Genomic DNA, 16,850 nt, shown 5'->3' on the forward strand with positions numbered 1-16,850 from the left:
ATTTACGCTTGTGCTAGTTTGTATATGAATTACAGTGTCGACACTCGACACTGCTATACGTCGTTGAAATTTTAATTTACAAGATCCTACTGAAAAATAAAAACCGAAAGTGATTTCTCCTTGCCACTTGATTAAGACTTGTGACTAGCGCAACTTAAGTTGTGCATAGTTGGCACAGTTCAAATTTGCTGGTTTTCGTCATCAGGCTAGAGGTCTTTATGCTTTTTATGGCAAAATCAAAACTAGTTTTATTATTTAAATTCCAATTGTATATTTACCCAAATCTATACCTAATATTATGTACAGACTTTGTTGAAATGATCTAATCTTAAAATTGTTCGATTTTATACTCGAAACAAACATTTTAAATTGATTACTTTAACAGTGATATTAGTAATATATATTAAGTAAATTGTATTAACTTCTGTATTATAGTGTGGTGTAATATATTAATTTTTGGGGTTGTGGTCTATTATTGTTAGCTTTTGCAATAACGTCTAGTTAGTCGTCTGCTTCTTAACTCAATACCGAAATCGTCGGGTTTCATTCGTTCAATTCATTCGTTTTAGCGAATTTTTTTAATGACAAACGAATTTTATTTGTTATTTTTTTTGCTATATTTAAAAAAATGTCTGGACATTTAATATTCCCCATTAACTTCGGATAACAACAGTTATTGTTATGGTTTTGTTTTTTAGTGTCACATTCGTGTAGGTATAACCAACGTTAACGAACCGCCAAATATTTCATTGCTGTTGTTACGAATAATATATAATAATAATAATAATAATAATATATTTGATGTACTTGTGTAATGTATATTTATCCCGTTAAACAACAATAATAATAATAATTTGTATAATGTATATAAATAATGTGTTTTCTCTCGTTCTCTATATGCTTTGATATAACTTTTTTATTTTTCTTGTCTCGATAAAACCTAAGTCGTTAAAGCAATTATGCTTATAAATAAAATTACAGTAAATGTCGTTAAATTTTGTCCGTGCCATAGAAAAATTGGTAACATATGTTATGTCCCTCCTCCCTAAATGATTCAACACTTAACCTTTGCGGATAAGTACAACCTTAACGTTATAATGGGTGTACACTTTACAAATATATATATATATGTTCTTTTTTTTTTTGTATTTTTTATATTATGACCCTCGACGTGCATGTGCTACTAAAACAGTAGACTTCGACGGTTTTTTTTTTTTAATTAACACCTCGATTTAACCTTTTCTCGGTATTTTTTTGTTTTCTTAAACAGCGACAGGATCCTCTTCGATTTTAATACTTTATAGTAATTGTTGTTTGTTTTGGATAGAAAATGTTGTTGTTCCAATGCAATAAATATGTTAAATTGTTTGCTAGTAATAATAATTATTACCAAGTACAGGAATGTTTACATTTAATACTGCTTTTGACATCGAATAACAAACGCCCATCAGGCGCCGGAAACTGATAAAAATTAACACGGGGAAGTTACTTATCACACAAAAACGATGCGGCCATGTTCTAAACTTACTATAATCATAATAAATGATATCTATACATTATTATTTTTAGTTGTGTTTAAATATAATTTATTATGATTATAGCACGTTTAGAACATGCTGCCACGTTTTTTTTCACATCGAAACTGTCCTTTCTGATCTCATTTATTTTGTGCGCCTACCTACTGCTGCATATCACAAAATATTGTTATCTCTGGTTGCTAATAGAAGATGTCAATGATACTAAAAGCTTTACGTAGGCTTGATACACATATTAATATAATGTGTCAAATGTCAATTATACAATAATAGGTACAGCCGTTTTGTAATTACCAAAAAAATAACATAAAGTATTGATTGTTTTAGAATTGAGTGTGTAACGTATGTATATACAAATGTTGAGCACCAATTTCTCCTTTTTTATAGAATGGTATATAATGCCGAGTGACAACTCACTATCTGCCCTATGACGTGTTATTGAAAAGCCCTACAAAACGATAATTAAGGGTTAGGCCAGTTACATTGATAAGAGAATGATAAATAATAATGGTCATTTTGAGGATATACTTAAGTGCATCATTCGGATGCTGTCTTATAATTTAATGGAGTACACTATTGAAATAATTTACACGGGTTAACATAAAGTGTAGGCCTTGCAAGAATTGACTTGTTAGTGCTTGAACTTATCCTGCATAGTTGCAGGTCATTCTGATTGGAAATTGAAAACCCTTTAGAAAAGACGTTTCTTCTGTTAAGGCAGCTGATTTTTAATTTTTCTGTCAAAATAGTTTATATAAACTACTACATAGTATAATAAATTGTGGTCAGCATTTTTATATGAGAGCCGTAATGCTCATTTGCCGAAAGGCGGTTCTGAGGTGTTTTAATTAGAAAATCACCGACAGTGCATAACACGTTAAATATGTATAACTTTGCCGGAGCAACCCACAATAAACGATGGAATTTCAAATGAACCTTATCTTTTTATTTCCGTCGTGATAAAGTTATCGGATACACAACAACATAAGCAGTTATTATTGTTTGTAATGAGATCGGTGTGCGTGTAAACACAATTTCAAAATAGCACGCTCGCGCAAATTGTGTTACTCATTTCATTATTCTGATGGTGAATATTTTATTATATATTCATATGTAACATAAATACTGACAATACGTGAATAAAAAAAACAATTATCGTTTCGACTCTGAACAGTTTTTGTAAGTTAAACGGTTGTTTTTTGTTTTTCAAAAACTATGTTCTTAACCAATATTTTTTGTGAGGAATGTGTTCTCCTAAGTGCCAACAGCCGGTTGTCGTTATTTCGCATGTAGTAAACAAACAAAACAATATGTATGTAAAATTTGTAATTTATCAATATAGTAAATAGGGAACCGCGGAAATAGCGATGGCACGATTCAATGGTTTTTTCTTATTTTTTTAAACTTCTATACTATTTTTCCTGTCGTCGTCCGTCGCTACACTATTTTGTTTTCTGTTTTTGTATAGTAAAAATTTGTATTTCAGTCGTCGACACTCATGGAAAACAACAATAGACGATTAGTAAAATATTAAAAATAATAATAACGGTGTCGAACAACGGGTGCATCGTTACGCTATTGAGAAAGTCAAAAATATATTTTGTACTCGATTCAACCTAAATTTCCTAAACTTTTTTCGGATAGTTTTTTAGTGTATAATTATAATATTGTAATTATTAATAATAATAGAGAATACGTGAGCCATTTATTTTTGTTTACACCTTACAGGGGGTAATAGTATTAGTTGGGAACATCACAGAACAGTTATGTCGCTCATTATTCGATATTGGTCTTTGTCATCTAATTAATCTACAACTTTATAATAATATGTCTAATAGTTGATCCATAGATAGGACTACTTTTTTCGGTGAATTTTAAATCACGTTGCTTATGTAATAACTTGTAATTGTCAATTAATTTGTTGTTTAAAAATTAAAATTAAGTACATCAAGGTTGTAAAATAAAGTATTTAAAACGAATTTAGGATAATTTAATTTAATTTCAGAACAGTTATATTTCTTGGTAGTTAAAATTAAAATTAACAAGCCATTATTTCAAATTCAGGTCTAATAATAAATTATTCCAAGCAAAATTTTATTTTATACAGCGAATATATTTTTCAAATTTGTTTTTTTTAAATAAGTTAGTACTGTTAGGTCGGCACATGGTGGAGTTGGATTATATTACTGAGTGATAAAAATCACTTAAAAATATAATGAAAATATTTGTAGAATACTCGTTGACTATTGATTTACTCACACATAGCAATCTAGAAATTTACTACGGTCAGTGTAATTTTCCTTTTTTTTGCTTTCTGAAAGAGGAAGCTACGGTTCTATGGATTTTCTTTTTCAAATATCGGAATTAGAGTAAGACCATAGGTATTGCAATCAAAATTTGAACAACTTGACATTCTATCCATAGATGTGTGTTCGTTTGGTAAATTCCTATAGCCTTTGATAGCGACTTAGTTGAAAATTATTTATAATTTTTGTTTTTTCTTTTTTAATTGGGGAAGAGGTTAACATTTTTAATTTTTGGAACGTGTTGTCTATTAGCAATTCAATGACAAATTTTGTTGTTGTCGAAGTTGCATTGGCAATGAATCGAATTGATGCAAGTCGAAAAAGAACACAAATGGTGGTGTTTACGGTATTCAAAATACAACCGTTTCATTGCACACGTGTACAGTGTAATCAGTCGTGTACAGTCATCCCGGCTGTTATTACAGAATATGTATAATAACAATAATAATACCATGTATTTAAGTTTTAATGTTATATTATGTACATACCGTGTTGAGGTCGAACTGTTGGTTTAACTGCGTACGATAATCACGACCAACAACGCATTATATATATTATGTTATATTATATTACATTATAATTTTTTATTATATTGGCCCAATTGAACGTCTGTAATTAACCAGCGATACGTACGTGTGTTTGTGATATAAAAAAACTGTATTTTGTTGTGTCGACATACTCTTGTAATTGAGTGCGCTTTTGGTAAAAATAACAATAAAAAAATGTATAGTTAGTGTTATTTGAATTTCAGTTTGAAATATTATTTAAAGTCGAATCCCGTAGCCGTTGAGTAATCCCAGTAAAATATTTAGTAGGTATTTCCAAAAATATGTTTTGGGTTTGATATCATAATGTTTTACACGTTATCAGAAAACCCATGTTAATGTTAAAACATACCGTTTACAAGAAAAATTGATTTTTGTTACCAAAAATAGGTATTACTGAAAATATATTTGTTCTTCAACCCGTCAGGCCTTTCTTTACTGTGGCAATCCATCTTTGTTTTGGATGCCCCGTGGTCCTCTTTGATGAATCTAGTTTACAAGTTCAGTCTTTGTAAGAAAATCATCCTCTTTCCAAACATGTTCAGCCCACGCTAATCTAATCCCTAAGCTTTTCATAAACTGTACTGTATTTACTATACAACCGTTGTGGTCGACTATTTAGCCTTAGTAGTATAACGTTGATCTTCTTTCCCATTTTTGCTTGGTTCCATTGAAAACTGGGCCTTATGTTTGTCTCGAAAATGAGAAGTTACTGCAGTAATCACCCCTGTCGTCGTACGGTACTGCACCCATGCATTTCTATGGGTCTTAAATGAGTTTCATACAAATTTTCCTTACTTTTTCTGGGTAATATTCTTGGTTTAAATAATGAGGTTATAGCGTACTATGCTCTACTCGTAGACGTTATTTGGTTTGTGCTATTGAAATTATCGCCTGAATATTTAAAACACTAACTTGCTGAAATGATAGGCTATCAACTTCTAAATCTTCCTTAACATCCTTTTTTTGGAAAAGTACAGGATCTTGGTTTTTCCTCAGCTAGATAAAATTTCCATCCGCTCCTCAGTTCTCATTAAATAGGTTTTAGTTATATTATTTCTACATAGTAATACCTATCGAATTCACCTAAAAAATGTTGACTTTAAGGTGGTTCTGACACGTGTATTTAACGTAATTATAGTTTATTTCAGCGCTTATAACAAGTTAAAGACAAATAAAGAATTCTCAGGTGTTTTGCTCAAGAAGGCTTGAGACAAATTTATAAAAAAGCACCGGAGACGGTTCTAGCGAATGTGAGGGCAGAAACAACTTTTATGTGAATTTAAATACATTAACAAAATAATTTAAGAGCTTACCCAGAAAACATTGGAAACATGAGATAAGTAATTTTTCTCATGCATCCCAGCTTAAAATCTAGATTTAGTAATTAAGACGTAAGTAAAATAATAAGTTAACAAATGTAGAAAACCTTCAAATAATATTTCGTTGGCTAATGTTAACAAACTAATAAATTATGTCGAACGTTTAGATCTTAAATATAGGGTCCTATTTTTTTTAAGGGAGAAGGTAGTGAAAAAAAAAACTAGGTAAAGTATATTGCTGCCAGTTAATGTTGTTAGTTTTGGCAAAAGCGACAAATCGCCTAACTGTTTGCAAGAGATCATAATTATCATTCGATATGAAATAGATGTAGTTGTTTTTTTATTTATATATATTACAGCTTTTATACCTAAGACGTAGTAGTATTCGTCTTTAAATGTATTATGTAGTGTACGCAATTGCTAATTAAAATGAACGGGTGTTCTGCTTAAGCCCCATGAGAGTGTCGCTGCCATACGATAAAATATATTCCTAGACGTAATGTTGCCTGCGCATCTCAACAGTTATTACATTTTTCCACGTATAACGAATTTGCTGCTATTAATCGCCGTGTGTGTTGTTCTTGACTTGTATTGTCCAATTCAAATTATGTCTCATTAAAAAAAAAAATTGTTTAATAAATTGTATTCATAAAAAAGTTACTGTATTGAACCGCACAAGATGGTTTTTAAATCTCCTTTGGTTTGTATATATTATTTTGTCAACGGCGCGGCGGAGGGATTATCGACTGAACTACTTAAAAATAAAAATAATGAGTGAAAAACGATATTTTTAACGCATAATTATGTGTACTTAACTTTTTGCGTTTGCCACTTTTCTATTTATGTACTATTACAAGGTTGGACTGCTGCTGCTAGGATACTGAATGGGGCTACTTTTTATACGGGACCTACGGTTCAACAGGTTATTTTTTAAATGGCTTTCTTCAGGGCAAAACTAAGTTTTGCCAATGAACTGGTAACTGCGGTTACCATGCACTCTAATTAATTTTAATTTTGGGTTGGCTTCAAACCGACATATTTGCTGTTTGCGAACTTTTGATTTAATTAGACCTCATGTTGCGTCTCTTTTCAGGGTAATTTCCAAACAACTTTAATATAAATGTTGTAGTTGAGGTAACAAAAACCTAGACAGACTTCTGAAAGTAAGGGAATCAGGAAACTGCAGAATTGTTCTTTCTGTTGTTTTTGTTGGACGACTCTTGGGCGTGGTGCTCGGATAATAAAATAGTTGTTGTCCGTTTTGTTAAAATTTTTTAATCGACAACAAATAATAGCACGACGGGATGGTCTGTATAACGAACAGGGGACGCCGTGCATTTTTGGTATTTTATTTTTCTAAACACGTTCTTGATTCGTGCGCAGTTTTTCGAAATCATTGCGGATGTCTCTATTGTTGTTCGACGCCCTTTTTTTTTATCTTGCACACGGTTTGTTATTCACGGTCTCGTTGCGTTCAGCACACACATCAGACGCAAAAACTGTGCGGACGGTAGAGAATTGAGGGGTAGTTTAGACATAAGACGATAAGAATTATTTAAAAATTATGAAATCGTTTTAAAAATCTTTGTTTAGTACAATAATTGACGCCCTCGCTAGACGCTAGCAACGGTAGTTGGTAATGACGAGGTGGGGTCAAACAGGTAGGACAGTGTTTTAATCGGTTACCTTTTTTTTATTTCAAACATTGCCGGCTAGCTTGTTTTTCCGTCTACTCGTACAGTAGCCCAACCGAGGAAAAATGGCAGAGGGTCCACTTGTTAGGCGAGTTATACTATTTTTCTGTGGATCAAGCAGCGTAGAATTTTGTAAAACAGGATTATTTAAACAATATTAATTTGAATTTGAAGTGTTTTAAGTACTCGTATTTTGACTTTTGATTACGGCCCTAACCCCTCCAAATTGTCGCCAATGGTTAGGGATTTAATAGTATGCTTATCAAATGCCTCGTCCATGTGTATTTGTGAATTGTCTTTTTTTTTAATGTGTTCATGCCAAATAAAGCCATTACACATTTTTCAATGCAGCAATTTAATTATTGTTTTCCTATCGTCTATCGCGCATTAGCTAATTTTTTACTATCAGGTTGTAAAAAATAATTTGCCGCCTTAGCAAAACTGCCTATGGTATCAGAAATGTCTAAAATGTCCTACCAAGTTGCGTCTTAAACGTTGCCATGCCGCTAAGAAAAAAATGAGTGAATTCTCCTAACTGAAATAGCTGACCGTGTGCGTTTGAGTTGCGTTCATTAATGAATCGAGTATTATGTGTTTTTATTTAGGGTTAAAAAAGTGTATATATGTATCGTTTTTGCTGAGCACGGAGATTAATTACTTAATTATTTGCAAAATAATCTGTTCAATTATGATATTAGCATAATATACTAACAGCAGCTGCCGCCGACGGGTCCAGTGAACCCGACGAGCTGTGTCGTGAGAGCTTTCCCTAATGCAACAGCGGACGATATTAAAACTACCACCTCCGTGTCGCTTTCACCGGTCCATTTAAAACATTATTTGTTTTGCTTTTCTCTTGCAAAAACACCTGGAAAATAATAATATATAATACCCTCTGAAAAACAATATTTGTCTGGCTTTATAATTTGTGTAATATATATTATATATGTATATACATATATATATATTTGTTTACTGAACAGCAGTAGCGGCGAAATTGTGTGGCGCCGGGTGCGATTACCTCGCCGACCATACACAGCGGCCACCGCCGGCCGACTGGACTGGTGTCGGTGTGATGAAGTCCACCCGCCGCCGCCGTCTCAGCCGACGGCCATCGCTGCGGCGCAGATGTTGCCAAATTCATTCATCTCTCTCGGTAGCGGCATGTCCGTGTCTACTGGTCCCATACCCCCGGTTCTAGTTGGAGTTGCCCGGCTGCGGCGTTCGTGCGCACGTATATTATTTGTGTTGCCCGCGAAACCGCCACGCCGCCGGGATGGTTCACCTCCGCGGCCGCCACTGCCCTATTCCTCTCCCCTACTACGTTTGACCGATTTTTCCGTTTAACAATAATACATACAATGGTGTGTGGCCACGGTACAACCCGGCCGCAGCCGCCGCATCAGCGTTATTACTATTATTATTATTATTATTATTATTATTATTCGAGTGAAGACCTCTCGACGACGATGCTTTTATTATTATTGCTATTATTATTATATGCGTGTATATATATATACGTATATTTCACGCTATTTTCTTCACGGCGAATGCCTTTTCTCTCTCTCTGTATCTCATCCTCTCGGTCTGCCGTGAATTCTCTGGACCCCCAAAACAACGACGGTTTTTTTTTTACTTATTAATTTTATTTTATATTGCTGTATATATCAATTTTTATTTTTTACCAACGTTCTTTGTTCACACTGTTGTATGCGTGTGTGTCGTCTGTCTACAGGTATATAACAATAATATAGTAACGGCCTAATTAACGTCGTGGCCATCGCCGTTGTCGTTCCACCGAAGTTTTGTGGTATAGTCTTGTTATTATTTTGTATTCTTCTCCTCTTTCTCATTATTATTACTATTGGTATTCCCGAATTCAAAAGAAAACTGCGCAATCCGCGATCCGTGTCTTATCTACGTATCCGTTCAAAGCATTAATAATAATACATAATAAAACCGGTACTATTATAAAAAGAGAAGAAGATTTCGGCCCCCCCCCTCCTCCCCAGCTGCAGCTATTATCATTCGAGTGCTTCGAAGTACCAAATCGCATTTTAAGCCTTTGCCTGTTCTTGTCGTTCTTCATGTAATCCAAAATCGTTCAGTTGCTACTTGTTTTGTTAGCCTTTAAATTTTCCTATTTGAGTTGTATGTGTTAACATGTATTGTAGTGCGGAAACAAAAAAAAAACTGCAGAAATTAGGCCGAATTGTTTCTCTCTGGAAGAAATAAAACCTCGTGTCCGATGGCGTTTCACAATATTTTTTTATTTTACTCGTACTGTGTTCGTTTGTCTTTGAACACGCAGCTTACGTTGCCGAAATGCCTACACGGCCCAGTTGTATGATTACCGGACTGTGGATGAATAATTATAACATAATAATAATATGTTGTGAACGTTTAACCGTTAAACAGTGTTTTTTTTACACGAATTTCCCACGCACAAAACCGTTGTCCTGAGAGTTGCGCGCATGCAAGAGTTTTTAAGTCGGTTGTCGGTTGAATTTGCAAATGGCACAATAATCGCGGTGTATGAGTTATTGAGACATTGTGCTGACCTACTGAATATTTAACCAGAACGTGACGTCGACGACAAAGTTCCTATCATTATATATTTTTTTCAAGTTTACAACACTGTTGCGGATTGAAAATAAAAAATGAGCTATGCCACGCTGTAGCCAACAAGTCCCCTAAATACTAAACTTAAAAGCACCTGATAAATAATATTGGCCAATATGTACACGGGCCCGGGCCCTATGATGGCTTACTAAGACATCTGAGTTTTCGCTGCGATGATATTATGTTATTAGTGTTTTTTGTTGTGATTTTTTTTTAATTTGACTGCACTCAGCCTATCGATCGTCCTAGTTGGACCAGGTTTCCTAGATATCAAACAACGGATTCGATAAAAATAACGCATGCGGTAAAAACGTTTTTACGTTACATATTGCTGTTGACCTTCAGGTTTCAAAGTTACAAAATGTCGGAGTCATTGCATTGTTCTTGTGCTGTTTGTGTGGCTGTGGCGAGATAAAATTGTAACTGACCAAGTTTTCATTTTGTATTTCACCGGTAAATAGTAAGCAATTTTGTTTTGTTTTGTTTACATACAGAAGACGAGTTCTAAAAAAAAAGAGCTACGATGATGGTTAAACAAATCCGACTAAATGATAAAACGTTTAGAATATTGTATATGTTGGTGTATCATCTTCATGATGTATGTGGCACAGTCTGCTGTACTTTAGGACTTAACAAGTTATTACTGTGTGTGTATGACATGGGCATTGTCGTGCACTTTGTACGACCTTACGAATATACGACCACTGCATAGTACACACCGTGTGATGATGTATGCTTAAGAGGGCGTCGCACCGCCCATTTTTAAGGAGTAAAGTATAGGCAATTTTTTACAAAATCTTAATTTAAAGGTTAAACTGTGATGTGTAATTATTAGTTCAACAACTAAGACTCTATTTTGATAGTTAATTTATTTTTTGGACTATCACAGCATCCTTGAAAGCGATTTAAAAATGTTTTTTCATCTCTACTTGTTTAAGCAGACTAAAAATAACTTGCTTAATTTTGTATTTAGAGTAAAATCACCCATTATAAAATTAAAAGAGAACAATATTTCGGAGGGCAAGACGGTGCGTTTTTATTCATTATTCTAAGTATAGCGCTCAATACATAGTTTAGAAATAACGACTATTTTAACATTTTTAAATGACTGTAACTTTTCAAAAAATTAATTTTTTTTTAAAAACGCACCGGTCTGCCCTCCAGAATATTGTTCTCTCTTTTAATTTTATAATGGGTGCTTTTACTTTAAAACCAATATTAAGCGTTATTTTTAGTCTGCTTAAATATGTTTGAACCACTGAAAATCACCGGTGCGACGCCCTCTATAATTTTAACGTTCGCATTGCTCCAAATAATGGCCGCCGCCTCTAAGGTGATCGATTCTGATCTTGGGAGTAATTTCCCTAAATTAGGTATTTACTTTGTAATCAATGTTTATGTAAAATTAACCTTGTATACTTTAAAAAACATTAGTTAATTTAAAAAAAAATACAACACAACGAAAAATCCAAATTTTGCCGAGACCGTGGCCACACACGTTTGTTGTGATGTTTATTACTACTTGCTAGCGTCGAATTGCGACAGCTATGTACGTTAGCAATGTTGTGTTATTATGCTTGGAACGGTGTTCTGACCGGAAGTTCCACTGCTGCTTGTCGTGTGTGAATTTATCACAGAAAGATAAAGCAGAAGGGTCACTTTCAATGTAAACAAAAGAGTGACGGCTATTTTGTAAAGTATATTTAGTATTATATGTTATACAGAACTAAAAATAATAATGTTTAGATATAACAAAACGCCGTCGCGTTTTAGTGTGATAACTGATAAGTATCTTCCCCGTGTTAATTTTATCCCGGGGCCAGTATTTATGTCGTACGTTTCGCCTTATTGTTGTTATTGTACGCGGATAATATGGCGAGGTCTATAATATTCATTTTTTTTTTATCATCGAAATGTCCCGTCTAACAGCGATTAGTTTAAAATGGCCAATGCCGACACACGTGTTGCTCCTAGTGAAGAAATACAACACCTTGTGTGTTCAGCGGGAGCGATGCTTGATTTATTCGTTTTTCCCATAAAACCGTCGTCACCGTCTCAGATTTCTTATTTGGTCAACGTGTGTTATCCACTACTGAGTTTCTCTGGATCTTCTTTTCAAATTATTTTATATTTTTTTTATGTCGCTTACTAAAGCATAATTAGGCGGGAGTTTGGGAAAACCAGTAGTTTCATAATACATTGACAGACGCGTTAGTTTTATAGTACTGTCACTTATTAATTGGTCGACGTTATGTTTACCCGGAAACAAAATAATTATCATAGCTACGCCTCTTCAAAAATTAAACATTAGCTTCGTCAATGTCGCTCACAGGCAAGTGTGAATATTCGTCCAAGTGCCTTATTGTGACGAAGTCTTACGTCACGGTGAGTCGCCTCTAGTGTAGTATTTTTCTTTTGCGGTTTTGTGTTATCTTTTGTTTTCGAAAGCCAAATGTTAACGAACAAATGAAAACCATTTAGTGTATTTTGTAATTGGTAAAATATCATCAACGCATTGATTTACAACTTAAGATCATTAATTATACCCACTAGGAAATAAGTTATATAACTGTAACTTACGTCCAATTTAAGCAGCTGGGTAAGATAAGGCCTATTGTTCTACGGTATCGGCAGTTTTTGAAGAAATACTTTAATAATTTGTCTTGCGGTAATTATGTGTAATCTCTTAAGGTTTTTTTATAGCCATAAACCATTACACCAATTACGTCAATTGAATAAGAGTTAATAATAATTCGAAACAGGTGAGACTTCCCTAAGATGGTTTCAAGTACTTTTGAGGACATTTTTTACATAATTCTATAACGAGACTCTTCCCGTACGACCGTATAGGCCAGTGGTCCAGTCCAGTGTATGGCTCTAAGTCAAGAAAGTGTTAGTATCTAGAGCCAGTTTGCTACAACTTGTCCAGTGACTTGACAGTCGTCCGGTAACCTACAGTTGCTACTTCTTGCCTACAGTTTAGATCTGTTCCGATGTGGATGGGCATCTGGTTTTAGTTTACCGGACGTTTCTTTTGGGGTTTGGCTGGGTGCTTTTTTAGTTGTTGTTAGTTTATGTTTTTTCTCCAAAATAATGATACTCATATTGGTTTTTGTTTTTTTATTACAGGTCTCCGTTAGAGGAGCTCGGCAGCTTTGAACGTTCTAGTCATTTTTACGATCGTGAGCGGGAGGCTGGCTATCGTGGTCGACCTCCCGCTGCCGGCTATCATGTAGTGTCAGCAGTCCAAGCATCGCCAGACCCGCTTCGAAGCCGAGCCCGTGACAGGACCGTCTTCAGAGCATATCCGACGCTCGTGGACAGGTATGCCATTTTTATATTATTATATCCTACGGACCGTTAAGAAGACGCTACCCATCTGGTTTAGAGCAAAGTATAGGCACAATTGTAATTTAAAGCTTAAACTATAATTGTATACTTATACAGTAATGAGGATAGTAACTCCTATGTCTATGTAAAACGTGATTTATAAGCGTCTACCGTTTTTCCAATATTAAAAACGTCCTAGCATATAGGAGGAAACGTGGACGTTTCATAGATTGTAGGTAAACCTTCAATGCAATAGTTACAAGTGCTGATCAAGTAATTGTACTTGTTAGATTCCATATAATTGTACCTGTAGAATGTAATAGGTATTGGGTACCTAATATTATGTTGCTGTTATGACGATGAATTTGTGTTGTTACATAATAAAAAATAAAAAAATAATAATAATAACAAAAAATGCCTACAAAAATATTTTTCAAAAAACCGTTTGAGACGGCCGCCTACTCTCTAAAGCGATTCAAAGGTCGAATTAATGTACTACTTCACTGGAGGATAACATTATCTTGTAGTAAATCTAAATCCAGTCGTTTTGGGAACGTTATAAATTAAAATTGAATGGAAATTGGCGTTGAAGGGTTAACAATACCTGTCATGTACGTTTTGTGTTTATCCGCGACAGCTCGATACTCGAAGCTACTTATTACATGATTTCTCATTTCGCTAACACGTCCGTACGCTTGTACGGGCATTTTTAAATTTTGCAAAATTAATTTAACCCACTTTCCGATGTCGTAGAGGACTGACACTTGGCACAGACACTCATCTTGGATGACAATACGATATCCTGTAATAAAATTGTGACTCGGACATCCAGGTCGCCCTACACAGGGTCATATTAAGGGGTACCTTTTTAATATGACTAAAAAGTAAAAAATAAATAAAAACATTTTTTTTTTAAAAACATGCTTTTCTAAAAATAGTAAAAAAGTGAACTAAAAAGTAAAACACTAATTTTACTAAAAGAATAATTTACCAATCAATTGTAGCACAATTCTTTTTTTTAATGTTAACTACTTTGAAAACGACCAAAAATTAACTAAAATTTTAAATAATGTTAAACATCTTTAATTTTTGATTAAAAAGAAGAGGGGGGGGGCGTATTCGACTAAGTCCCTAATAAATTGATCAGATAATGTTTCATATTGTTAGTTTTTTTGTAATTTTTAAGAATTCAATATTAGCGTGTTGTGACACATACATTTCATAATACTTAACTCAATGAATTTGGACTTTGTTAATAATAATATGCTCGTGTGGTAACCCGTGAAACCAAGATTCTGCTGTATTTCGTCTGACTTAATTTTCAGCTTCGATGCGAAGCTGGAGAAGGTGTTCTCGATTGTCATTGTTACTATGTTAAATGTATCGACGGGGCGGGGGTGCACTACTCTGCTGCAGTACCGTGTGTATATTATTAAGCAGCAAAAATTGGTCGTTTAAAAATAAAAACGTTTAACTGGGCGGTTCATCGTTGTATTATTGTTTTTTAACATTTTTTTTTTCATTTTCTTTTATTATCTACGTCGAAGAGACTGTCACGCTGTGCGTGTGTGTGTGTTTTTTGTGTAGTAGCAGTATTGATTTGTTGGTGTTTACGACACGAACGGTCGGCGGCAGCAGCATAGGATGCTTTCAACGGGGGTGGTAGCAGTGGTGGCGGCGGGCCAAAGTCCTGGCTCTTGCACAGCCCCATTAGTATTCCAACAGTTCCCTGGGGTTCTTTCGACCGTACGCTATTGCTCCGTGCGCGCTGCCGCTCCGCCGATTATTTCATTTGGATCTCTACGTTCGCTAACACAAACACGGCACGAGTTCAAAGTGTACAGCACATAATATTATTATAACACATAACGCAGTAAAAAAAAATAATAATAATTTACCCGGCGTCGTTTGTAATAAATATAATGATAATATTGAGTTAAATTTCACGTTAAAAAAACATCTCGTCGCGCGAGAGAGTAGTAGTGCGGTTGCTTCTCTTGACTTGAATTTCGCAATTCCGGTGGTGAATATTAAATAAGAAATAATAAAGACATTCCCCGTTCGGTAACCGTAAATTATTACACCCGTTTGGGTGTAAAAACGCCCAATAGAGTCCAAGCACACGTCACCAGCAACAGGTCACCCATACGCGTGTAGGAGACGTCCACTGTCGTCACAGCCTTTGACGCGGGATATTTTTTTTATTTCCCCCATTCGTGTATACTGATTTGTATCTGTTTGGTGCGTTTTAAAGCGTCGTCGCTTCCAGCAGAGGTCACCATCACCGCGTGGGCGGCTGGGCTTACGAGGCGACGGGCAACCCGAGGTACGCTCACCACCTGAGCAGTTCGCCGGATTTGTCGTACCCGGATGACAGAAGGGTAGAACCGCCGCTGATTATCGTCCGGAACAAACAACTCAAACCTTCCAGGTACGTGTGTCGACGAGACGGTCGCGGTGACGGAGTACAAAATTGCATTAGGTATTCATTTTTGTTTTTTGTGTTTGCCACAGCGAGTCCCGAGGTTGCAGCGAAGACCGTTGCGGTTCGCCGTCGAGTTCCGGATCCGGAAGCGTTTCGGGAGCGAGCAGTTCGTGTAGTTCGTCCTCGTCGCTGAGTCCTATACTGCAACCGCGCAGCCCTAGTCCAGATCCCGCGTTGTCCGATAAGTCTTCTTCAAGCCATAGGTAAGAGCCTCGAAATTACTTTATGCATCCGCTTCCACCCACCCTTGTTGGGTTTTATTTTCCTCGTATTAATCGCTGTTGACCGCCCTCCTAACAGCCACCATGGTAGCTCGAAGAGCAGTACTGTTCCGTCCCACGTCTCAGGCGTACAGTTACCAACTACAGTAGGGAACCTGACGCAAACGGTTTCCGAACACAAGAGGCATCACGCCATCTGTATCAGGAACCTGCCGTCTAGATCTAGTGGTGAGTAATATACTTTTTATTTATTTACAATAACTATTATTATCTATCAGAGTTGACATAAATAAAATAAAACCAATTCTGTAAAAAAATAAGTGGGGTGGGTTTTAAGTTTAGAAAGTTGTCAGGATTAACCTAAAAATATGATAGTGAAATATTTAAATAAAAACCTTAACCACAAAAAGGTCAACGAAAAGTCTGTTGTTAGCGCTGATACGCGTCTACGCTTTAGTGAATTAATTTTTGTAGTTTTTTTTTTATACCATTATTTTTTTGTTTTCTTACATATTTTCACTTGGTTGGTTTTTGCTAAACAACTGATCTAGGTCCGGTTATTACCAACTCTGGTTACTAAATACTATATCATGGAGAACACGGGTCTGACATGTTAATGTATGTGATCGTTTTAAAAAAGTAATGAAAATAGTCATCAATAATAGAAGTATTTACAACCCCAACCTACGTTCATTGATAAGCAGCGGTTTTTCAATTGGTCAATTACAACTTAAGAGAAATAATAAAAAAAAAACATTGATTTACCTGACCGCAATTCAAATAACGTGTA

The 16,850-nt window shown here is 35.1% G+C and overlaps 1 protein-coding gene across 1 annotated transcript in view; it reads left to right on the top strand.

The window, feature by feature from the left end:
• The window catches only part of LOC126835299 (protein split ends), a 58,704-nt gene that overhangs the window by 27,802 nt on the left and 14,052 nt on the right, over window positions 1-16,850 (top strand). Inside the window, exons 3-6 of the mRNA XM_050567795.1 lie at window positions 13,154-13,348; window positions 15,609-15,785; window positions 15,869-16,042; window positions 16,140-16,288. Of these exons, the coding sequence (XP_050423752.1) occupies window positions 13,154-13,348; window positions 15,609-15,785; window positions 15,869-16,042; window positions 16,140-16,288 (695 nt within the window). The remainder of the gene's footprint in view (window positions 1-13,153; window positions 13,349-15,608; window positions 15,786-15,868; window positions 16,043-16,139; window positions 16,289-16,850) is intronic.

This window comes from Adelges cooleyi, unplaced genomic scaffold, assembly GCF_023614345.1.
Source record: "Adelges cooleyi isolate 19-005CV unplaced genomic scaffold, UGA_ACOO_1.1 ACOO_flye_CR_arks_rails_tigmint_CR_PRNA_23, whole genome shotgun sequence".
NCBI lineage: Eukaryota > Metazoa > Arthropoda > Insecta > Hemiptera > Adelgidae > Adelges > Adelges cooleyi.